Genomic DNA, 25,087 nt, shown 5'->3' on the forward strand with positions numbered 1-25,087 from the left:
GTGAAATGAAAGCCAAATCTTGTATGTTGGGAAAGTGATGTGATTGATTCAATCTGACCTATTGATTTGATAGTAGGAATAAAGTTGGTGCCAGGAAAGTGAGAGAAGTTAAGGACTTGCTTTCTTTTAAAACTGTCATAGGCATAACTGGAAGTCTGCCTCAATAATTTAGGGCAAAATAAAAAGACTTTGCCAGGTCTGTGTATGCGCTTCCTTTTCCAGTTTGACACATGTGGGCAATTCTGATTCATTTGGACACTTTTCACTGAGAAGGCTAGTTTGAATATCCTCATCTTTGCTATGAACTAAGAGGATACACATGGAGAGTTACCCTGGTTAAGCTGACAATTATTTTGTCATCATAAATGAATGTGTTTAAAAGCTCAGACTAACTCAAACCATAAAATAATTTGTAAGTCCTGTTTTAAGGGAGCCAATTTAAACTCGTTTCACTAAAACTGGTGAACATTTGTGTTGAGTAATGTAGTAGCAACAAAAAGCTGAGTGCTTGTGTATGTATAGTGGAATGCATGCGTCTATGAAGGAATAAATTAGGAGGTTTTGTTTAATTGTTTAGTAGTAAAGAAAGAAAATAGATAATATTGTGGAAAGTTTGGAACATTGTGAAGTAGAACGTAGAGACTACTTAAAAGCTGTTTGTAGAGCTAAATTCCATGACATACAAATCTGCTACAAAGATGTATGGTTTTATTCTTATTGTTATTTTTGGTTGTTGTGGCCTTTTTTGATTTGGGGTGTTTTGGGTTTGGGGATTTTTTGTTTTGTTTTGGGGGTTTTTTTGGTTGGGTTTTGTATTGGTTTTGGTTTTTGGTTTTTTTTTTTTTTTGTTTTGTTTTTTTTAGTAAATCCCTGGTCTGTGTTTTCCACTTGTTTATCCATGTGCTAAATGGGATTGGTAGCTGTACAGAATTTAATGTGTCCATTCCCATATGGATTTTTTAATTGCTCATTCTTCTTAGTCAGATTTATATGGTGTAATGGAAATGGAAGAGTTTAAAAAAATGTATCTCCTGTTAGAGTGCCTGTGAAAACTGGACCCTGATTGGGAAAAGGGTGTGTGTGGCAGCTGTGATTTAACTTTGCCTTTGATCACAGTGCAGCCCTGTTTGAGGCAGTGCTGCATGCAGGCAAAGCAAAGGCCTGGGTTTTACTGATCTCATGAGGTCCTGAATAGGGCTAGAAGGGGAATGACAGAGGAAGAAGAAAGCTTTGGGAATGAAAAGGAAACCCCGTGAACCCGACCAGCATTATTGGCTGGATTTGCCTACCAGGGAGCCGCTCAGTTTCTGCCAGGCTAATTCTGCTCCAGCTTTTCTCCCCCACACCCCCGACCCCACCTCCCCCTCTCTCTTTCCTTCTTTCAGACTTTTTTTGTTGTTGAGGCATGGCTGTAGTAACTTGGTTCTCAGGCTGGGAACCCACTGAGCTGTTGCCATGGTCACTGGGAAGCTCTTCGTGCCATGTGCTTCAAAGGGAACCTTTCCCCTCCTGGAATTCCTGCCTTCTCTGCATACAGCACAATGAGACCCCTTCTCCGGTGCCTGCCAGCGCAGTGCTCCAGCAGTGCAGCTTTGCTCGGAGAAGGGCAAAGCAGCGCTGCCTACAATACCTGTTGCATGCCTGCATCCACTCTACTGTGGTGGCGGGACCTGCACGTGTCCTGCACATACTAATCCACAGCCCTCCTGTTCTTCCCCCCCGTAGTCATTTTTGAAGCAAACAACATCTGTCAAGACAGTGAAATACAACCCAGCAATGCTGTTGTGGGTTGTTTTTTATTTCAGTACAGGATAGGTAGTGAGAAAATGCTGAAGATTTGCTTCAGAGTAGCACTTCTTCCCTTTCTGCAGGCTTGATAGTCCACAGGGAAGGATTTTGTTCTCGTTTCTCTTCCAGGGACTGCTGAAGGGACTTCTCTTCTGTATTAATAGGGTGTGTGTATTTGAGGATGTGGATCTGAGTAGAACCTAACAAAGAGAGGATGTCCCTGCTACTACAGCTTCCTGTTTTCTTCAGATCAAAGCAATCTGTAATATGAGGAAACTCCTGTCAGTTCTTCCAGTATCCATTTACTTCTTTTCTCTCTTTAAGAGTTTATTTACAAAAACAGTTACACAAATGTTAACTAGAAGAATCTCTTGTTTTGCCATGTCATCATTGTGATTATACTACTGAGGTTGGGGACAGAATAATCATAATTTGTGTCTGCATTAAACAGTCTAACTGTGATTCCTAACCTTTTGTCTAAGAATTTAGTTTAAATATGAAGATTCTTAAAAGGTAGTCAAATGAGAAATCATGGGGCTATGTTGGTAGTTTAGTTCCTGAATAGAGTGTGATCTGTTCTAAGATTTGAGAAACAAGAGGGTCTGTGGGGAGTCAGTTTTAATCCTTTTCTTTTGAAGTTACGGAAAGTAATAAAGCGAGGCGAATTAAACAAAATCAGCTTACACATTTACATCAGTAGCCTAAATTAAGCATGCAGTTACATGTACAAATAAGAATTGCAGTGTCTATATAAGCATACCTTTTGTTTCTGTATAACATTAATAATTTTATGTGCAGTTTGGGTAATTTCTTGTATAAATCAATTCAGTTCAGTTGTAGAAATGTATATGGAATTTAGGCAAATGCTATTCCATGCTGAACCTATTCAGAAATTAGGACTGAGCTACGCAGTAGATTAAGATCTAAAATTAATGAGACATGTCTACAACCACTGATCAATGTTTCCAAAACTTTGCTTGTTCAGATACTTTCAACAGGTAGTGACAGCTGCAGTAACCCACCCTACGATGGGTCCTGTGCCACATGCAGTAGAAGATACTGTCACTTCAGGAAAACTTCTTACATCCATTGAAGTAGTTGACATTCCACTTGTATTATCTGTTCCACAGTTTGGGGGCCTTTGTTGCCTTCTGTTTGTCAGCCCATGTTTCTTTCTAAACAGCATCTAAAAAGGATTTAGAATTAATTCTGAGACAGTAGTCTCAAAACTTATGGCAAAATTTAATTGGTCTGACTGAAAAGTAATAGTATGGGTGACTTCTAAGCTGGCTGGTTGGTTTGTTTCACTGTGACCACATGAAGGTTTGTTGGCAGCATAGTGTCCAGTGGAGGTAGGAACAAGTAAGAGGAAGAGGATAAAGGGGCTGCTTTTTCTGATGGCAGTGCTGGCCTAAATGCATGTCAAACTACAGACTGAGGAAAGTTGTTCAGCAGTAGAAACTTAATACTGGTTGTTTTGAACTCTTAGACATTCTGTGTTAAGTAGGAAGCTGTTACAAAGCAGAAGAGAAGTTTCTTGAATGAGACTAGACTCCTTTGGCAGTGGGCTATTTGATAGATCTACATTGCACATGCCAAACATGTCAAAACTCTGATCAAAACACAAACTATATTGTTTATCAATCCCATTGTTTTGTAATGAAAAAGAGTATGCGTTTTGAGGGGAAGAAGAGCATCCTAGTTAAAATCTGGCCTTCTGAATCATTCACGTTCTTTAAGAGTCTCCATTAACATTGTATTTAAATTTTTCATTTTGTAGTATGTTGTCTTAGCACTGCCCAAAATTAGAGTTAACTATGAAAAGAAATAGTGTATATATAATTGTAATCCCTGCCATGCATGTGTTTTTCTTACTGTATTTGTTCTAAATAATATATTGAGAATTACCATTTTCCTGAAGCACCAAAGAACAGAAGTGCTGTAATATCATACTGATAGTTTCTTGTTATTCCCCACTTCGTTATCATTTATAACGTCCAGATGCCTGAAATGTTAATACCCCTTTTAAACAAGCATAAAACACCTTTAAAAAATTATATTTGAAGTGGTACTGTTACTTGTGCAAATGTTTTGGTGTCACTTATCTTTTGACATTCTTTTTACTTCCCGAGTGCTAGCAGTGTGATCAGACCTCCACAGCATATAGACATAATGATTTCTGGAGTTCTAACAAAATTGCATAGATATGGTCAGAAGAGAGGATAATGCATGGTTTTTCAGGAAGAAGCTGAATTTTCACAATGACAGACAGAAACAGTCAGTCGTCCTAATCTTCCTGATAGGGACAAGTGTGTATTTTTGAAACACCCCCCCCCACCCCCCCCCCCACCCCCCCCCCACCCCCCCCCAAAAAAAAATCACATAAAGCAAAATGCTTTTGCCAGTGTACTTCTGTTTCCCATCTCCTTGCCTCTTCTTCCGTCCCCTACAGACCATACTCTAACAACAAGCCTATTTTAACAGATTAAAAATGGGATTTGAATGGGAAAGAAAAAGGAAGAAATGTTGCATGTAAGGGTGTTTGGCTGCAGAGAACATGGGCATGCGGCATGAAGCAGGAGTCTCATCGCTATAGTTGAAGTCTTGAGTTCATACATACCTTTCTCATACCTTTTCTCTTTAAATCCTCACTTTCCACACTACTTTCCACCTTAATTTCAGCAGTCCCTTTGAGGGGAGAAGGGAAAGGTTGAGCACAGGTGAGAGAACTAACAAGTGAGCCAATTACATTCTGGTGATGGAGGAAAGGTTTATGTTGTGTGTGGATCATATGGTGAAAGATGTAAAAGGAAAGAGCTGGATTGAAGCCAAAGAGGGGAGTGCTCAAAGGAATGGACAAACAAAGGCTGAATCAGGTTATGCAGTTCAGAAGAAGTAGATCTGTCAGGTTTTAATTCATGGGTGGTGGTGAGCCCTTTCCATTGGCAACTAGTGCCGTCAATCTGTTATTGTATTTACTAACTTCCTTTTTGTGTTCACTGCACAGTTATGAAAAGCAACAGCTATTCATGAAGAAAGGCTGTCTCTTATAATGTTTCGCCCTCTGGGCTCTCCTTAGATTTGCTGTTGTTGGACTGATTACTTTAAATAAATGTCCACTTTTAGAGTTGAGTCCTTAGCAGTCCCCACCACCATCTTTGCTCCTTTCCAACCAACTGTGGAACACAGCTGCTTCTCCCTTAAGCTAAAGAAGCAGCTGTTGTTGCACAACATGTGTTACTGGAGTCTTTGCTCAGTCAGAACTCCCAGTGAAATGAATGGAAGTCCAGGCTGAGTAAAGACTAAGGAACAATTTTTTAAGATAAATGTTTTATGTCTTAAGTTTTTGGACCCTCGTGATTCTGTGTGCCTTGTGAGCCTCTCAGACATTGAGAGATATTTTTATTTTACATGCAGAATCTGCCTATTTCTCTAACAGGAGAAATGCACAATGGCAGACATGTTGGAAGAACTATAGAAATGGAGTTCGAAGTAGAAAAGTGAGTGGGCAAGTAAGTGCAGCTATGTTGGAATATAGAAATGAGCACAAAAGAAGGCTGGCAAGCAGAATCAGATAAATGGATCATAAAGGGAAGACAATAAGGAGCAGATATGGAGGCAGGGAATGGAATTATTAGGACTTCACAGATGAGTGACATGCCTAACTTTGGTGCACTGAGAGACAGAAGGCTTTGGAAGAAATTGGAGAACTGGGGAATGTAACCAGAGCCTCATCAGAGGGACTCCAATATTCAGAGTAAAAGATGGGCAGATACAGTTGGCAGTGGTAGAAAATAGTGGATCATAAGAAATTGCAGACATAACGTGGGAATATATTGCAATGATTTTCACAGGGTTGAAAGGGAGGAGAGAGAAAAACAATATAACACAATTTTTGTTCTTCATATCCTATTCCTTTGAGATAATTTGCCAGAAGCTGTTTTTCTGCGCTAAAGATTTTGTCTTTGTGGTGGCCAGGTGGATATTATCTAGAGGTGCCTGTTTGCATGACATGATGATTTAGTGTTTGTACTAAGTTCAAGGAATCAACTCCAAATGAATCAAGTGATCATACTGTGAACTCAATGAGTATGAAGTGGGTTTTTTGGCCGATGTAGGGAGCGTTGACCAAGCTATTTGCAATTCTAGCAGGTTATTTCTTGAAGATTAGAGCCGGACATATTTGTGGTATGAATTCTCTAGACAGATCAGGTATATATTATCAACATTTGCATAGCTGTTGCCTTAGAATTGTATATGAAATACTCACCAAAACTATTAAAAATGTCAAAAGCATGTATGTATTCCAGTGCATTAACGTTTCAGTTACTGGCCCATTGGTGTTTTGTTCAACTGGTAAGCCAAGAGAATATATCACAGACATCTAATTTTTCAGAATGCTCAAAGAACTTGGTCAGCTTTGGATAGGAAAAAAGATGGACCTTAGCTGTGAGGATCCAAATAGTGAGCTTTTAAGAGGTGGGAAGGAAGGCATTTGTGAAGAGCACAGAACGCACAGATTCTTGAGTCTGGGAGCAGCGGTGAAACTCCCAGAGGGTCCCTTCAGCTGACTGTAAGGGACTAATGAGCCAGCCTGGCTGTTTATGGGCTGTGGTTAACCTCTTGCAAGTTAGGATTTCCTGTCGCCAGCAATGAGCTGTGACCGCCAGCACCACAGTGTTAATGATGAGGTAGGGGCTGATGAATGGCTGGACTCCAGACAGCAGCCTTCTCTGGCAAAGAATCAAGTGGCTAGAGGGGGAAAAACATTGATGTCTACAAGAGAAATAATGCAAACTCCAGAACCTATAATTCCCATGTTTAAAAAAAGAAAGGGAGAAAGAAACTGGAGACAAATTCAAACCAAGTGAAGCTTTTATCTCTGCATTCTGAATAGAAGATTGTTCTTCGGCAAAACTGGCTGCAAAAGCCAGGCCAGTTAAAACAATATGCAGGCTGCTTGCCTCCAAGTAACCAGAAATTGTTGGCTCAGAGTAGCCTGCTCTGAGGAGCCAACCTGCTGGGAGACGTTATCCAAGCAACGGCCTGAATGTAATTCTTCCCGCTGTGGAATGGCTCTTTGGCAAATGAAGACCCTAATTAGAGATGGAAGGGTTTCTATTTTGTTTTTCTTTAATCCTTACCCTGAGGCCTCTGCAATACAGCCATGTCTCTGCTTGTGTGGAGAGAAGTTTCCAGTTTCCCTTTGTAACAAAAATCCTCCACCTTTTTTATTCTTTTTTTTCCACTTCTTTTCTTTTTTTTTTTTTTTTTTTTTTTAAAAAAAATCAACAAATTAACAACAAGGGCCCTCCACAGTTTGGGACCTTGAAACTAATCTAATCCAAAACCAAGGATCACTGTTTGAAAGAAAGTCCATGTCACCTTATATTAGCAAGCCCATGGAAAGTTGCTAGGTAAACCGGAATACTGGCCCACCATGCATATTTTTACTACTGAACTTATTACGCAAGATGATTCCTCTAGTGGAGAGGGAGGGAGGATCTCACAGAATCAGTAGTATTCTACGGGATACCAAGGGAATTTTACACACCTTTGTTCGTTCAGAAAGACTGAAGTCACTGACTGAGGGTTACCTGTGTATTCTGTAGTCGTGGATGCAGATGCTCATCCCCGACAGAGGACAGAACCCCCAGGGGAACATGCTCTAGCATTTTAACTCCAGTATGCGCAGAAGTAAAAATACATTTCCTGCTTGACAAGTCACCTTGGTATATATGATGTATGTCTGAGCATACTTTCACAGACTGCATGCAGGCGTTTAAGAACTCTGCAAAGAGCACCGCATTTTGTCACAGTTGAGGCTTGTATCTACTGTTTCCTCACCTCAGATCATGATTGTGTTATCGCTAAAATGCCCTTGTTTACAGTAAATATCAACCTATGGATGAAGGCCAGCTACTTGAGGATGAGACTAAACAAGGCAGATGATACTAAGCAGAAGACACTGAATGCCAGGTCCTGCTCTTGGGCCACAAGAACCCCCTGCATTGCTACAGGCTTGGGGAGGTGTGGCTGGAGCTGTCTGGAAGAGAAGAATCTGGGGGTTCTAATTGACAAGCAGCTGAACATGAGCCGCCAGTGTGCCCAGGTGGTCAAGAAAGCCAATGGCATCCTGGTTTGAATTAGAAATAGTGTGACCAGCAGAAGCAGGGAGGTGATAGTCCCCCTGTGCTCTGCACTGGTGAGGCCACACCTGGAGTGTTGTGTCCAGTTTTGGGCACCTCGATACGAGAGAGATCTCGAGGTGCTGGAGCGAGTGCAGAGGAGACAACAATGCTGGTGAAGGGCCTGGAGAATAAATCCTGTGAGGAGTGATTGAAAGAGCTGGGACTGTTCAGTGTGAGGAGGAGAAGGCTGAGGGGAGACCTCATCACTCTCTACAGCTCCCTGAAAGGACATTGTAGAGAGGTTGGTGCTGGTCTCTTCTCACAGGGAATTAGCGACAGAACAAGAGGGAACGGCTTTAAACTGCAACAGGGAAGGTTCAGACTGGACATGAGGAAAAAAATTTTCAGAAAAAGAGTGGTCAGAAAGTGGAATAGGCTGCCCAGGGAGGTGGTGGAGTCACCATCCCTGGATGTGCTTAAGGGTCGTTTGGATGAGCTGTTGGGGGATGTGGTGTAGGGGAGAACTCTGTAGAGTCAGGCTGAGGGTTGGACTCGATGATTCCAAGGGTCTTTTCCAACCGGAATGATTGTGTGATTCTGTGAATTCCTATCAGTTTCTTGTATTTGAAAATAGGTATATACCCAAAATTGGCCCAAATCACTCCTTATTTTTCATGCTTAGTTATGCTTGCTTTCATTTCTTCTCAGCGCCTTTGGTGGGCTGTGGTCATATTCATATCTTGTCTTACCTTCCAGATGGAGGATAGCAGTATGATATTAATGAGCACAAAGCTGTTCAGCCTTTTGAATAACTTGTGGTTAACTTAGATGTGTTAGTATATCTTGGATAGACAACTGTAGATTCCTCAGACCTGTTCTATACTCTTTACATAACTTCACACAGGCTGAATCTGTTAGAAATTTCTCCCATTTCCTAATATATTTAAATACTTACGTAAAGCTGTGGATTGGGAACCATGGCCCAAAACTTGTTTTGTTGAAACGAACTTTCTGTAATAAGGTGAGGCTTGTTTCTCAGGAGGATTGAACTTCCCCATTGAATTGACTGAGATTGGATAGAATTCCTGCAGGACTTAGAATTTTTGAATGTTTTGCCATCTCCTATTCTAAATGCAAGACATAATTCTTATAATTCTTTGTTTTCCCTTTTGATGTATATACATACCAATTTATCATTTTAAGGTAATTATCAGAGTACATGCCTTGTGTATCTGAGATAGGAGGAACCACGGTACATTCTAACTTGGCACATTCACAGCTTGGGTACTATAGGGATGGCTTCTTACAGTGGTCTAGGTTAATAGTTCCTTTAATTTACAACTCCTGCCACACTTTTCCATACCTCCATCTTCTCTCGGCACCACAGCATGCTTGTATGTATGTTTATGTAATTATCTTAGGTCTAGTTTGCTGCTCCTACTTCATCTACTTTCAGTACACCTTCAATGCAAAGATAAAGTTAAGAGTTATCCGAGTTGGCTGTAGTGGTATTTTATGGTATATGATTCTTTAGTATGTATTTTCCCAAATATACTAATCTTGTGACCATTATATTTTGGAGGTAACTACAGGAATTCTGTTGTCTTGGAAAAGCTTGAAGGTTTGTAAAATGTAGCAGCATTTCTGTGTAACACCATGAAATGTCACTTCTAGCGGCGTGCGCTAGGTTCTCTGTGAAGGGTACCTAGCTCAAGTCCTCAGTGCCCTCCTTTTCTCTCTTCCAGTGCTCACCCTTCTCTCTGTGACCATGCCTTCTCATAGCGACCAGTCTGCTGGCCCGCAGAATGGTCTGTGATAGCAGAGGGCAGGTTTTGGGGAATGGAGTCCCAGGACTCTGAAATGTCTCACAAGAGATCTGCAGCCAGCAGGCTGCACTGTGTTCAGGATTATATAAAGGTCTTTTTCATGTTGTTTTTACTTGGTCTAGACTCAGAACTGATCACAGTGTTTCTCCCTCACCCCAGAAGAGAGAGATACTTTTGGTTTTTTCTTCCTCATTTTAACTCTGAGAGCCTCTCAGTACTGAGTAGTGTGGATCACATTGGTATATATTGTTGATGTGTTTATGTACTGCATGAGCTGATATTTTTCTTAAAATAGACATATATAGGTTTTTAGGTTTTTTAAATTTTTTACAGAGAAGTACTTTGGGTTTTAATTGTGATTATATTTTTAAATTTAAAAATACTGCTTCGTACTTTCTATTTCTATCCTTAATCGATAAAGCAACTGTTGTAATGCAGCATCTGTAGGGTACATGTATAAAACATAACCCAAAGTGCCAGAGAAGTTGATTTGAGTTATTCCAGTCAGGAAGCGGTTTTATGCTGGTGTGAAACTTGGGGATTTGACTATCTTTTTGTGATATTCTGCCTTCTCTTTCAGACAGAAACCTGCAAGTTCCTTTTATGTTATCTCAGAAAATGTTTGAAATGGCATCCTGCTTATGCTTGGTTTAACTTAATTTCTGGAATTACTGGGGAATTGTACATTAACAGGACTGAGGCATCAGTTGGTTAATTTGTAACTTCTGCTGTTTGCAAAGTAGGTTTATGTCCTTTTCTCCTTCCTCCTCTGCACTGTGGCCTGGCTTTCTAGTCCCAGTGGTTCAAGGGGCAAGGTATTTTTGGTGATTGACTGAGCCTGATAGTAGTGCGGGAGAGAAAGAGGGGATGACTGTATTGTTCAGATGTTGTCTGTATTCTCTGTAGCTCTGAGAGAAAAAGAGGTTTTGCGGTTTGACGATTGTAATGAAAAGGTGTATTTGACATAATGCTGTGGGGTTTGTGCAAGATTCTCAGTGGTAAGCAGAGTGCATCGGACTGTTTTGCTGGAGCGTCTTTGCCTGTGGCTGATGTTCCCTGCTTTTGCAAGTACAGTTGGGACTCTGCGCTAGAAATGGGTTTTATTCTGCTGATGAGAGAACATTATATTTTTTCTTTCCCAGCAGTAGCTGCTGTGAACTGAATGTATTGTGTATAGTCAAATGTCAATAGGAAACACACATCCTTGCTTACCTTAGGAGATAGTGTTCCAGATGTATTTTCAAAATCATCTGAATAGTAATATCCACTGTAGTTGATGTTTTAGCAGCCAATATAGTGGTGTTCTTAAGTATACTGACAGATTTTGCTGAGCTGTTTGGTTTTTTTGTGTTTTTTTTTTTTTTTTTCTCCCCTCCTTCTTAATGGGATGTGTGTTTTGTGCCCAGTTACAGAGAGGAGCATCTGAAGTATTCCAGTGAAGAGTACTTTCCTTTTTTGCAGTACTAAGTATAGTGCTGGAAAGCCTGCTGTGCTGTGATGCAGAATCAAGGTGGAAAAACCTTTATGAAATCCGTGTGTGTCTTGGTCCTGATAGGAGATTACACTTGGCTTAAGGAGAGAACCTTTATCACAACCATATCAAAAAACAGGTTTAGATTTTATTGCCTAGCGTCACGTGATGCCATTTCTGTCATACTGAAAATCTAATGCTGCCATCCATAGAATGGGGGTGCAGTTCATAGCCACTGCTCAGTTTAATAGGGTTCTTTAAGGTCTACCTCTCTGCTGAAGAAGTTAAGGGCTTGGAGAGCGTCAAGGTCAGAACGCCATGCAGCTGACTGAAATGGCAAACTGGTGGTGGCAACATCTGCTTGTCCAGACCTGCGGATTCATCATGCATTTTATGTAAGAGCCAGTGGTCTCTCTCATCTATAGAACTTCCTGGGTTTGTCCATACTTAACTGAAGACTCCTTAAAACTCAAGAGTCTCTGCAGAAGTTGAACTCTGATAATGTAGGCTCCTGATGCTTATTTCAGCACCAAAGTTGTCCTCTGCTAATAGAACAAAATCAAATGAGGAAAACTCTGCAGAAGGCAACTAGAAAAGCCAATATTCTAGAACCTGGTACTGCATTTTCTGTATCCTAGCTCTGATAATATTGTCTACATCTTTGTTGTCTCACTTGATCTCGATATGGAGAAAACAGATGCTAATCTGTTGGTTTGTGAGCGCTAAAAATTTTTGGAACAGGTTCTGCTATTTTTGAGTCTACTCAGGAGAAGATCATGACCACTGAATTGCTCTATTCATAATCTGGTAAAATATTGCAGATGGAAACCTTATCCCTTCAGCCGTATTCACTAGCAGTCAGGATTGTTGAAATCCTTGACCTGACTTTCCAGAGCAATGAAGCAAGACACCAGAACTTTTCATTGAAAATCATGAAAAAATCATGAAAATCAGAGTATGCAATTGCTTGCTACTGAGTGTTGCTTACATGTTACTGATACGCTATCTGAGAGGCTGACTGCTTATTTCAGAGGACCAAAGAGAGCTATAAAAAAGATTCTACTTCACACCGCTTGCATAATCCCACTCTTTTGGCAGATTAATGACCACTAACTGAACAATGATGAGACATCTGACATGGAATATTGGATCTGATGGGCTGGGTTAAACAGAAAATGTGTCTCAAGTTCAATGATTTTTAGTTCATGGAGAAATTGAGGGGGAAGACCTCAAAAACTGACAAAGCAAATGCAAGTTTGGTCAGGCTGGCTAGTTCTCAGCTAAATAAGGATGTATAAACCAATTTTCTTGTCTACTGTGTTCAACAATCTCTGCACAGAGTTAGAGCAACGTAATTATCATATCTTCTGCCCCAAAAAGTGTGAGATGTATTGAAAAAAGGAGAAGGGAAGAGGGAAAAGCCGCAGTTACACCTGTTGGAGCTGTGCTGTTTCCCTCAGTTCTGACTGTAAGCAGCGTTTTGCTTTTGCCATCCATAGGACTGTCTTCTGCATACTCTGTCCTTACTGTTCTGCTTCCAGTCTTGTTCATTTTGGAGGACCAGCTAATAGTACATGCTGGCACCTGATGGAATAGAGTTGGGATAGTTTGCTAAAAGCAGTTTACTGACATCTGTGCTGGTTACCACCTAAACCATTGCCCAGTCTCCCCCTCCTCACCTTTATCATTTTCTTAACCCAGAGAATAAATCAGGTCCCTCATGTACCACATAACAAATGTTAATTGTAACTATGGTATTTGCAGTGCACTAAATTCCAAGAAGAGAATTCTTAGAGTTAGATGAACGATCCAACTAATCCAAGAGGCTAATCTGGGAAGACAGATATGTAGTTCTTAATGGAAGAGCATTTGTGAGAACGTAGTGTTAGAACAGCAGAATGTATCTGAGGGCTTACACAGGCAGCCAATACTTTTAAAGCATCTTTTTCTCCCTTTAATCTGTCAGTTTTATCTAGGATGTTCACTTAAAAAGTGTATTTATAAATAGTAATCTGGCTCTGCCAACAGCCATTTTCAACAGAAGGTACTGAGTTACTATCTTAATAAATGCATAATGCATTACTATGTTGATGTTAATGGCAAAGCTAAAAGTGATTAATGAACTTTGATTTCTGCACCTGTGGTTCCAAGCCTCAGTCCTTCTCTCATCTGTAACTTATTCACTCTCTGCAACCCATTAGAGTGTCATGTCCTCATATGTAACTACAGGTGTATATTGTGAGGGAATTCTAACTATGGCAAAGTAGTAAATGTAATGAAAAAAGGATAATGGTTTTGGTATGATTTGTCTCTTAAACAGGGACCTTGTTAAGCAGCTTTTCTTCTTATGTTGATTTCTCCACTGTTGCATAATAACTGACATATTAATTGGAATGAGGCCTACTAGAAAGCAGAGGAGGATATGCTTGCAATGTTTGCGTCTGCAGCCACGTAAGGCCCTTCTAGATGTCAGCAACTGGCTGACCTTCTTACTGTTTCGATTGTTGCTGTCCTACCTGATTTGAATGAATGAGAGGAAGCAGTGCACCTGTTTAATAATCATCTGGTCCCTCGGGCTGAAAGTTTGTCTCATCAAGGAAGTTGTTGCTTCCCTATTGTGTTAGTCTGACCCATAGGAAGGGAGTGCGGAGCTCTTAAAATCATTCTGGTGTTCTTTGAGGTAATAACTAAAATTTCTTCAGGCCTGGAGATATGAAAAGATAACTTTCCTCATACTTCTGTCATATGCATTTTCTCTCATCCTCTCTAGATTACAGGGTCTCATAAATTCTTCCACATTTTAATCTGAGGCAGTATTTAATGTGCATTTTATTGTTAATTGTTATCAATTGTGAGTTCATAACAAGTAGGTATCTAAAATACACTCTAAAATAACTTTGCATCAGCCTTCTCCACGAGTTGTGACAATCTCTGTGCCAAGTAAAACACTATAGAAACATAGATGAAGCCAATATTATGTATTTACAATAAAAGTAATATTAAAAATGCATGATAAACACACCGTATCCTTCTGTTTACGTTTTTCTTTGAGTATAAAGTACCCAAATGTATTCTTCAGCAGAGGGCTTCTGATAAAGTCCTAGGCTGGTGATTTTTAAGGATTTGAGGAAGGACAAATTCAAAGGTGGGGGTTTTATTCCTGATCATTTTAGTTATTTTTAGAGGTGCCTACATCCAACATTTAACTAGAGAAGATAGTCAAATGTCTACCAGGTGTTTGAATGAAGTCTAGGAAATGGCAGAACTCTTTTTAATGCTCATCTACAAAGAAAAACTTAAGGTTTTGGAATATTTGGAAATATTCCTAAAGTGGCTGAAACTCCTAACACTAGTTACAGTCAAGGTGCATATTCTCTGTATTTTATGATGTAGGTGAGTACAAATGTTTGCTGGTTATTTCAACAGCATTCTTCATGAGCTTGATTGCCTTCATCTGCTGTTGTGATCTTCTCCCCTACTGAACAGATGACTTAATCCAAGTGATAATCTTAAATGATGCTTACTGTGAAGGGTTAGCAAAATAAACAATCCAAAAGAAACAGAGCTTTTTGTGTTTTCTCTGCAGTCCTGTAGTCATAACTGGTGTCAGTAAGCACTACTAGACTCCCCCTAGGCCCAGCTTGCATGTACCTGGGAAGTTGGGGGTATGTTTCAGGGTATATATATTCCTTTGTCTCTGCACCAGGGATATCTTTTGTCCATCCTTTGATGATACTATTTCATCCTAAGAGATTCAGTTCCATTATACAGCCCTGGACTTGGTGCATTTAGGGCAGAATCGTTCATTGCTTTCTTGCACTTTGTTCTGGTCTACTTGTTTTGATCAAATCTGTAGATAGAACAAGGACTGTGAGATTGACAAGGTAATGATTTTTATTCTTCTGGACATGCTGCAATATGAGGTCTAGTAAGTTTAAATAGAACCCCTAGACACTTGTCTTTCTTGTCCTTTTTATTTTCAACCTATTCACACTAGCTATACTGTAGTATCATTAATGCACAAGACAGTAGATTTTTGAAGCTTGGAGATTTTTTGCTTTCTAAGGGGAAACGCTGCTAACTTGCTTGCTTGTTCCGTGCCTGGCTTATGATTAACTGAAATGTCTTTGAACCACTTTTAAGCTGTTTACTATGTCGGAGACAAAGGAGAAAAAATCCAGCAAACTGCTGTGAAGGCTTGAAAATGCTAATTTTAAGTGGCACTAATATTAAAAAAAAAGTATCTGGGAGTTTTAATTCTGTTACGAGAATAGGGATTTATATGCAGTTCTGAGCTAAGCTGATTTTGTGTGGACTTTCAGGGAGTAAAAAAAAAAAAAATCACAGAACTTGAAACCAATACACAGAAACGTTAGTTCAAATGGTGTCTGAATCTGTACACAAGTAAAATTAGTGCACAAGAAAAGATTAGAATGGATATTGGAATACAGTTTCTGGCATTTGCTGCTGTGATAGTTGCAATACATTGCTGCAAAATGTTTGGTGCAGCTATGGACTGAAATTCTCTGCAGTTGATTTACTGCTTTTGTTACTCCAGATTGCTAGGATAAATTTTAAATAAAAATATTATTCCTCATCAGGTGGTTTGCTCTGCCTGTATCATGATGTTATCATGCTGTAAATGGATGTCTTCCTGTTTCTTTGCCCTTACAGCAATTCTAAAGATTTATTCTTCCCCTCCAATTGTGCAGTATAGGCTACTTCTGCATGGCCAGTCTGTTACCTACATCCACTGAAAATGGTTGTTGTTGCTCTGTCACCTCTTTGGCCCCTGTGCTTCTGGCAATATTGTAGCTGTATTTATTGAGGCACTCTGAAACCAGTCTGTGAAAGGAATTTGCAGGAGTTACCACTGCTCAGAAGATCTGAAAACCAGAACTGGAGATTTTTTTTTTCCTCCTTCTGTAAGCATCCAGACCTGTTGAGGGCCTTCCCACTGCACTATAATCAGTATTGATGGGGCCTAAAGGCGGGGCTAATACATGGAACAGGAAACTTAACTTAATCATAGCTATTGCTGAGTTGATACAATGAGCAATATGCGATTCAGGCTGTGATTGTCTTACACAGTTTCCTCATCTGGGGTGCACGCAGTTCAGGGAGCTGGCTAGAGCTCATCTAGGAAAAGAGGGCTGCTGTGTGAACAGCATGAACCTTCTTCCTATTGCAGGGATTACCACATGATCATGACAAGAGATGCATCCAGGAGGACTCCTTGGTTTTGTAACAAATTTTCACATTTGGAACTTCATGCCTAAAAATGAAAGAAGACACTGAGGAAATTTCTCTTTTTTTCAGCTGTATACCCCCAGATTTTTGTTAAGTCTCCCTTCCTGACCAGCTGTGTTCTACCAGAAATAGCTTGAGGGTTTTTTTTTTTTAAAAAGTAAGGCAGTTCCCAACCATAGCACTTTAGACATAGTAGCATAGGTTACAAGTGCAAACCACTGTTCCTTTTACACCACCGTTACACATAACACAAGGGGAAAATGCCAGTGAAAGAGTTGCCGTAAAAAAGGTATCTCCCTTCCAGAAAAATTACAATAATTTCAGACAGTTAAGGTTGTGCTTGTCACATAAGATGCCAGGTGACTTGTCTCTATCCTAAACAGACCTACTTATATCTGACCTATATTTTGTGGTTTATTATGTTTGTACTTAAGGACAAAAGTATTTTTGAATTGCCAATACGGGGCTTAATGAAGATCACTGCCATTTGCAGTCCGGCTTCTAGGACCAGGGCATGCTTAGTAAAGTACATCAGTGTTTTTGTGCAGTTGAGCCCTGTGTTTCTACATGTCGGGCAGTGAGTGAGCTGCAGATCTACACAGAACACATGTAACTTCCCTGGAGCTCCAGTTGGGAAGTGGGAGCACTTTACAGAAAAAGTAGAAGTTACGACGGTGGTGCGTGCATGTAGTGGCTGTGTAGAGTGAACAGGCCAGAGGCCATTGCTCTGTAGTAGTGTTGGCTTTCAGACTCTGAATGCAAAGAAAGACTGAGAAATTGTCACTATGAACAGTGATCATTGGGATTACTGAAAGTGCAGTTATCAATTTTTTTGGTTTTATTACTCTTTATGAAAAAGGAAGAATACTGATATGTAGTGATAATGATTTGTTAAACCACAGAAGACAAACAATCTCAGAAAGGGATATGCCAGCACGTTTACTGCACGGGAATTGAATTGAGGAATGACCGTTTGTTTGCCATGGGAATTGTAAAGGTAAAGCATGTACCAGGGCAACTTACTTTTCTTCCTCCTCAGCCAATGTCTATCTCTTTTGGGCCACTTTGCTTAGAAAAATGATTTAGGGGCAGTCTTTAAATGCTGAATAGCCCAAAATGAAAAAGTCACATGCCTGTTATTTTAAGTGGGACTGAGGTTGCTGTGTTATTTTGAGCTGTCCTGGTTACCGAGTAGCAGGCAGGCTCTTTTCGAAGACGTTTCGGCTTTCATTATCCTGCAGTTTTGGGGGGGCGGGCCGGAGTGGCAGCCAGCCCTTCCCGGGTGCCCGGCTGAGGCCCCAGGAGCGCCCCGGCAGCCGTCCTGAGCGGAAAGGAAGGGGCGAGTCCCCGAGGGGCAGCGGGGCTGGGCGCTGCTTTTAAAAACGGGCACGGGGTGGGGGAGGACGGGGGGGAGCGGCAGCCCCCGGCGCGTTTGCGGCTGCGCTCTGGCCTGCCAGCGGAACCCGCCGGGCCGGACCGGGCCGGCTGCGGCCGAGCCGCGGGGGACCCCGAACGCCCGCCGCAGCACCCGCCTTCCCCGCCGCTCCCGGGCGGGCTGGCCGCTGCCGCGCAGGGGGGCTCGGCGGTGGCCTCGTAACCGGCCTCCGCTGCCGAGCTCCCGCCATGCCAACGAGTCTCTCCGCCGCCGGGGGCCGCTCCCGGGGCCCCGCTCGCTGGCGGCTGCGGCCAGCGGCGGGGGCACCCAGACCAGGGGCGAACGCACCGCTGTGTGTGTGTGGGGGGGGGGGGGAGGGGGGATTCGGGCCCCGGCGAGGAACAAACCCGCATCCCGCCGCTCTCCCGGCGGCTGCCGGGGCCCACGCAGGCGTCACTTCCGGGGCGGGGCGGGGCCCGCGGTCGGGCGGGGCCAAACCACCTCAGGCTGCGTGTGCGGAGCAGGGCGGGCGGCGAACGGTTCACCCCGCTGGCTGTTCCCTTCCCCAGCACGGGTTTTGAACCCGGCCGGTGCTCTTCACCTCTTAACGCCTGTTTTTGCAATAGCAGGGAAGACATGTTACATCTTGGCGGTGGAAACTTAACGAATTGCTGCGCTGTATGCTCCTCATTCAGCGTGTTCACAAAATGAAGGGTTTTTTATGAACCAAACTCTTTAAAATCTTTTAAAATATCCAGAGATCAAAGTGCTTTGCTTGTTCACTGACTTTCCTAAAAGAACCATCTAAATGGCCTGAACGGTTCCACAAGCACTGCATGTCTGTAAAAGGTGCCTCTAGGGAAACCTGGATGAGCTTTCACCTCAGGGACACTCCATGGAGAATGTCTAGTAGATTCCTTTTAACTTTTCCTCCCCAACGGCTATTAGTGGTTAGTCAGGTGTGCTGACTTCAAAGGGGACAAATCACCTGCAGGGCTGAGAAAGAGACCCCCTTTGGGAGTTGGTTTCCCTCATGCACTGTCTGATCGGCTTGGTTGGTTAAAAACAAAATAAAAGAACAGAGCAAAGAAAGTGACCTGTAGGTGTTCAAACTAACATCCCTGTATTGGCCAACATTCTTGGAAAACACAGTGATTTTTCATAATTTATCACTTTCATATGTTTCTTTTGTATCTCGATTTGAGTTCAGATTCTGCTAGTCTCTGTAAAGAGCCGGTGTCCTCTTGTCTAGTGCTGTGATGGTGACAGCTGTCATCACGTGGAGAAATAGTGACTTACATTCTGCATCCAACAAAGGCAGTAACAGCTTTGAAAAGTTACTGGGAATGTTTGCTCTGTGGAGCCATTGAGCAACATTTGAACAGAATGTACAGAGGTAGAGTGGCAGAAATTGGTAAAAATACCCTGTCTTAGCCTCGGTGGTTAAAATACTGTTTTCTCTATCCCAGAGGATTTTAATATGTTCTAATACCTTCTCTGTGCTCTTGGTAACTCCAGGTATTTGATGAAAAGCCATACGCTTTTAAGTCTTTTAAATAGGTCTGTCTGATCTTGCCTGAGTAAGAAGTGTTGTATGAAACAGTTCTGACCTCTAATGGTCAGTAAGAGCAGTATTCTCTGAGGCACTTTCGGTGAGGATTGTGATATGCTAGAGTTTGTTGTGACTATGAGAATGATACTGAAAAGGTGTAAAGAACCTGGTCCACTTTCTGCCCTAGTGAGCTTGTCTCTCCACCTCAAATCACAGGGAAGATTATTTTTAATGGCACTTCCAAGTAGCGTGCAGAAAAATAACATAATTTAATTTTTTAAAAATCTTATGATTTAGACCTTCTAAAGACTTTAAATATATTTGAATTCCTTTAAGAGCTTGCTGAATAAGGAGTTTGAGAAGGAAGGAGCAGAGAGATTGTAGAAGCTGTAGTGAAGTTTAACTACATTTCATGCTGATTTAGAAACTCCTGTGTTTGTAATTACTCTGTCATTTGTTTTAACTACACAGAAACACAGAATCTTAAGTTTGCTATCTGGAGATGAGGAGAGGGAGTAATTTTTGAGGTAAGTCATCTTCTGGGGTGGGACTGAGGATGCTGTCTTTCTTATTGCAGGCAAAACGAGCAGTACAGCGAGGAGCCACAGCGGTCATCTTTGATGTTTCTGAAAACCCAGATGCCATTGATCAGGTATGAAGAAGGGAGCCTAGTTTTATTAGAGCCTCCATTGGATTCTTTTAGAGTTGCTGAGGTGAGACGTGAGAGCATATAGATCTCAGAGCACACCTGCCTTAAGATGTGCAGCTACTGACCCTGAGTAACATGGTGCTGTAGTTTTCCTGCTCATCTTCTGACAGGCAAGAAGCAATGGAGGTGTTGAGAATGTGGTAGAAAGAGAAAAGTTTGGGGAGTTATGTTTCTCTTCTAACCTTTGCTAGAATCCAGAATCCAGGACTGGGGTTGAGGTTTTGAGAAACGATGGCAAGCTTTTTGTGTCCCGTTATCTAGTCGAGGTTTTCTTTACCCAGCTCTGTGTACAAAATACAGGGTGTTTGGCACTACCCAGCTTGTGATCGATATTGTTGTTGAGCAGCTGCTATTTTTGAGGTTGCAAAATGGCTTTCAAACCTGGTTCTAAACAAGATTCTTACAAAACTTACAAACATTTCTTTCTTGTTTACAGCTGATTTCTGGCCTACATACTTTGTGGACAAGCAGGGGTTTTTTGGGGGGGCGGGGGGCTGTCTCGGTACAACTTCCATCTTTTCATTTGAAGTGGGAGAGGTAATAGCTCTGTGAAATGCTTTGGCAAGATCCTTCCAGCCAATTCTGAGTTATTTGAGTAGAGAGAAGAAATGTAACAAGCACAGAAATAGTCTGCATTTCATTTAGTCTTGTTTTGTCTTGAAACAAACCTGCTGTTTCTGCTACAAAAGATACAAGTGAAGCTGAATGTTTTTAAGTGCAGCCTGAATTTCTGGGGGAAAAGAGAGACCATCAATGTTTACATTAAAAAAACTGGCTTTAACTCTGAAATGAGCATCTGTTGGACAAGGGAATGCAGACCCTGTGCAATGGATGCTTTGAGAACTGTGCTCTGCATGTGCATCAAGGCTGCAGCCTTGATCTTGCAAACATTCTCAGGGATATTTTTTGCCCTTTTATACACAGGAAAAAAAACCTGCACGTAACCCGTCTTTTCCCATTTTTTTTCTCTGCGTTACAGCTTCCAGTTACTTTCAGCCATCCTGCTCTGAACTTGCGATGCATAATTACTGCCTCTTGCTCTCTTCACTCTACCAGCAACAGCTGCCCTTCCTTGATTCCTGATAATAAACTGCATGCAACTGTCCCCAATAGCTGGGAAAATAGTCTAGTGGATGATTGAATGTTTTGGGTGTACCAATAAAATGAAAGGAGATTAGTGGCCCGGTGCAGTAGCTGACAAAGTAGGCTCTGTTAAAGGACAGAGCAGCAGCCTGTGCAAACACAAACAGGAGAGGAATGACTAGACCTAGCTTTCATACTCTAAACGCAAGAGTTATTTTATTGGCTCCCTTCTCATGCTTCTCTGGACACTTGTGTTTCATGCATTTTGATTCTCAGCCAAAGTCTTCAGAACCTTTAACATCATGGGTGTTGTGGTTTAGGCCCAGCTGGCAACTAAACCCCATGCAGCCACTTGCTTGTTCCCCCCTGGCCCCTGCCAGTGGGATGGGGAGGAGAAAATACAAGAAAAGACTCCTGGGTTGAGGCAAGGACAGGGAGGGATGACTCACCCATTATGGTCACGGGCAAAACAGACTCGACTTGGGGAAAAACCATCAATTTAATTCGTTACCAATCAAATCAGAGTAGGATAGTGAGAAATACAACCACATCTTAAACATACCTTCCCCTCCACCCTTCCTTTCTTCCTGGGCTCATCTTTGCTCCCAGTTTCTCTGCCCGCTCCTGCCCAGTGGCGCAGGGGGCAGGGATGACACTTGTCTCTGCCGCTCCTTCCTCCTCAAGGGGAGGGCTCCTTGCACTCTTCCCTTGCTCCAGCGTGGGCTTCCTCCCACGGGAGACAGTCCTCCATGAATTTCTCTGACCTGAGTCCTTCCCACGGGCTGCAGCTCTTCCCGAACTGCTCAGGTGTGGGTCCTTCCCAGGGGCTGCAGGTTTCTGCTCCGCTGGTGCCCTCCCTGGGCGCAGGGCACAGCTGCCTCACCACGGGCTGCCGGGGAACCTCTGCTCTAGCGCCTGGAGCACCTCCTTCCCTCCTTCACTGACCTTAGTGCCTGCATGGCTGTTTCTCTCACATCCCACTCCTCTCTCTGCTGCTGGTTTTCTCCTCTTAAATATGTTATCGCGGAGGCTCTACCACTGTCACTGATTGGCTCAGCCTTGGCCGGAGGCAGGTCTGACTGGGAGCCGGGAAGGCTTCTAGCAAATTCTCACAGGAGCCACCTCTATAGCCCCTCCCCCACTACGGAAACCCCACCACACAAACCCAATACAAGGGGATACTAATTAATCTGTCTTTAGAATAAATATAATTTTGGCACTGACAGTGGAATTGTGGAAAACAACAGATGGATAACAATGGAGTTAAAACAGACACGAGTTAATCTGGAGTATCTTTGATTCACATGGAGGTACCCTAAGATGCTGAGGGGAGCTGTTTAGGAAGCTTTCCCAGTTATGCTTGTTACCAAGCAATAGAACAACTAAGAGAGAAAGCTTTGAAAGGAAGGAGTGGAGTATTATGAAAGATCCTTCCTGCCAGTTGATGAACAGAAATAGGAAGTGGGCCTGACCAGGAGGAGAATTGTCCTCAGACAGTTTGGTAGCAGAATTGCTACCAAATGTAAGGGCTTTACATACAGATTTTGTGGATTTTATTCCCATTGACCTGAGTGTCTTCTGCTGTAGGCTAAGAATGAAAATGCTCTGTGAAGTCTGATTTGTTTCTTAGTTTTACTTTTGCATAGTTTGAAGAGGAGTAACAGCACCCAGAGCGTCATGTTTAGCAAGAGTCTGGCAGTGTGCGAAAGCTACTGAGGAATCAGGTGAATTCTTTCTTAGACAAGAAGTCTTGAGAGAGAATATGTGTCTGGGAACGTATGGACAGTGACTGGATTTGGCCTTAGGCCAGCAAGCCTTGTAGACACATAGGATCCCTGGTTGGATTCAAGTACTTCAGCTAGTTTTTAGCTCTTCAAAAGACATCTGTCTTAAAAATAGTTTGATCGGTGTTCTCAGAAGCCCAGTCAAATACTAGGAAGAATCTGTTTTAAAGTCTCAGTGAAATCTGTCACCATCATCTGGACAGATTAAGTAGAGCAGGAGATAGACCCCAGTCAGTTGGTGATTTCTACATGTTTTATAACAGGTAGTATCAACAGTGCAGATATGGTATCTGTGCCATACACTATTCTTGTTCAGTTTGCTCATGCTTCTGTCATCTGATTCCTTTCCCCTGTACCATTTCCGTCTGCTTGTCAGTGCCTTCATGGTTTGTATCAACTAGCCTCTATACTAGGATTTTTCCTGTGGATTGGAATAAGCTCTATGAATTTATCATGTTGGTGCCATTTTGTAACAGAACAATTCTCTTGTCTTATTCCCCTCTCAGGTATATAGTTTATTAGATTTTTTTTTTTTTTTTTTCCTGGATTTGTTGGGCAGAGAAGTTATGCAGTCTCCACACTTGAAGGTTTTCAACATCTGACTGGATAAAGCCCTGAGCAGCCTGGTCTGATGTCATAGTTGACGCTGCCTTGACCAGGAGGTTGGACTTGTGAGGTGCCTTCCCACCCACATTATTTTCTGATTCTGTGATTTGTCCTTTCAGAAAAACTTACCTGGACCTGGAAGGAAGTTTCAGGGTGAATTAAGCAATCTACTCATATGCTTTAGTCTTTGAGGTCCTCATCCTGCAATCAATAGCTCTAGTAGTTGCTAGAACGCAAATAGCTGCTTGAATGGATTTGCTGAGTTAAACAGCAGAAATTACAGACTTTCACTCGGTACAAAGAGCCTGACAGACAGGACTCTGACATGAGATTGTTCAGAAAGCTGAAGAAATTTGTATGTGAATAATATAACTACAAAGCTGAAATAACAAAAGGTTCTGAAAATATAGCAAGGCCGATTTTTTTGAGTGTGCAGATTTTTACTTTTCTTCATTATGAGATTTAACTTATCACAGTATTAATGTATGTACTGGCACATAATGTTAGGTTAAGTTAAATCTGCTGTTCAGAAATAACATTTGCTTATCCTTAATCTTCGTTTTGGTCAGTAAAAAAAAGCAGCTTAAGTCAAAAGTTTAATTCAGGTTTAACTCTTGTGGAATACTTAAGTGAAGGTGTATGCTAGAAGAGAACAATTGGTGCTTGAATTGATTCCACATTCGTATTCCTTTGCTCTTCTCTCCATTGTCCAAAAGAAGAGGTAAGAGGTAGTTTTCCTGAAATGTGCCTTTTGAGTAGATTTTTTTTTTTTTTTTTTTTTTTGTTCTAGCTGAACCAGGGTTCAGAGGACCCTCTGAAGAGACCAGTGGTCTATGTGAAGGGTGCTGATGCTGTCAAGCTAATGAACATAGTTAACAAGCAGAAAGTGGCACGAGCAAGGATTCAGCATCGCCCCCCACGGGTGAGACTTTAAGAAATTTTATCTAGGTATTACATTGCTGTTAGTTCATGCAGTGCTTGCTAACTGCACGGAGTGTGGAGATGTTTTGTTGCTCCCCATGAGCATTAATACATGTGAAATTCTGTTAACCTAAATAAATTGAGCAACTGCGCTGTGGACAAGCAGCTACACTTGATGTAAGTATAGAATCCACGATGTGGCATCTGTTGTCTTTCATAACGATCCTTTTGAATATATAAATGGCTAAAAATTTTATATAATAGAAATTTTCCTTTTTCTTAGTTAAATAACTTAATTACTGCACACTCCTGATAGTTCAGATTTGTAAGGTGGTCTGCCCTGTGTTAACAAATAATTCTGTGTGGTACTTTAAATATGGGTTAATTACTTGGTACCTGATATTTGTAATTATAAAATAATTTTTCTAGAGGTTTTTTTGAACGCTCTGTACATGTAGTTTACAGAAGAACAAAGCTAGAGGTCATTCATGTCCCAGTTACCACTTTGGTTTTGTTGCATTTTTATGGCATTCTTCTGTTAAGAAAAGTATTTGGGAAGCTGACCATTCACTGAAAATGCAAATGTTGGTT

At 41.7% G+C, this 25,087-nt stretch overlaps 1 protein-coding gene across 3 annotated transcripts in view; it reads left to right on the forward strand.

Annotated features, from left to right (window-relative positions):
- Nucleotides 1-25,087, forward strand: part of ZNRF3 (zinc and ring finger 3) — a 95,501-nt gene that overhangs the window by 59,896 nt on the left and 10,518 nt on the right. For all 3 annotated transcript variants that reach the window (XM_074887255.1, XM_074887257.1, XM_074887256.1), the window contains 2 exons: nucleotides 19,971-20,045; nucleotides 24,366-24,497. In XM_074887255.1, the coding sequence (XP_074743356.1) occupies nucleotides 19,971-20,045; nucleotides 24,366-24,497 (207 nt within the window). The remainder of the gene's footprint in view (nucleotides 1-19,970; nucleotides 20,046-24,365; nucleotides 24,498-25,087) is intronic.

This window comes from Strix uralensis, chromosome 17 (assembly GCF_047716275.1).
Source record: "Strix uralensis isolate ZFMK-TIS-50842 chromosome 17, bStrUra1, whole genome shotgun sequence".
In the NCBI taxonomy this organism is placed as follows: Eukaryota; Metazoa; Chordata; class Aves; order Strigiformes; family Strigidae; genus Strix; species Strix uralensis.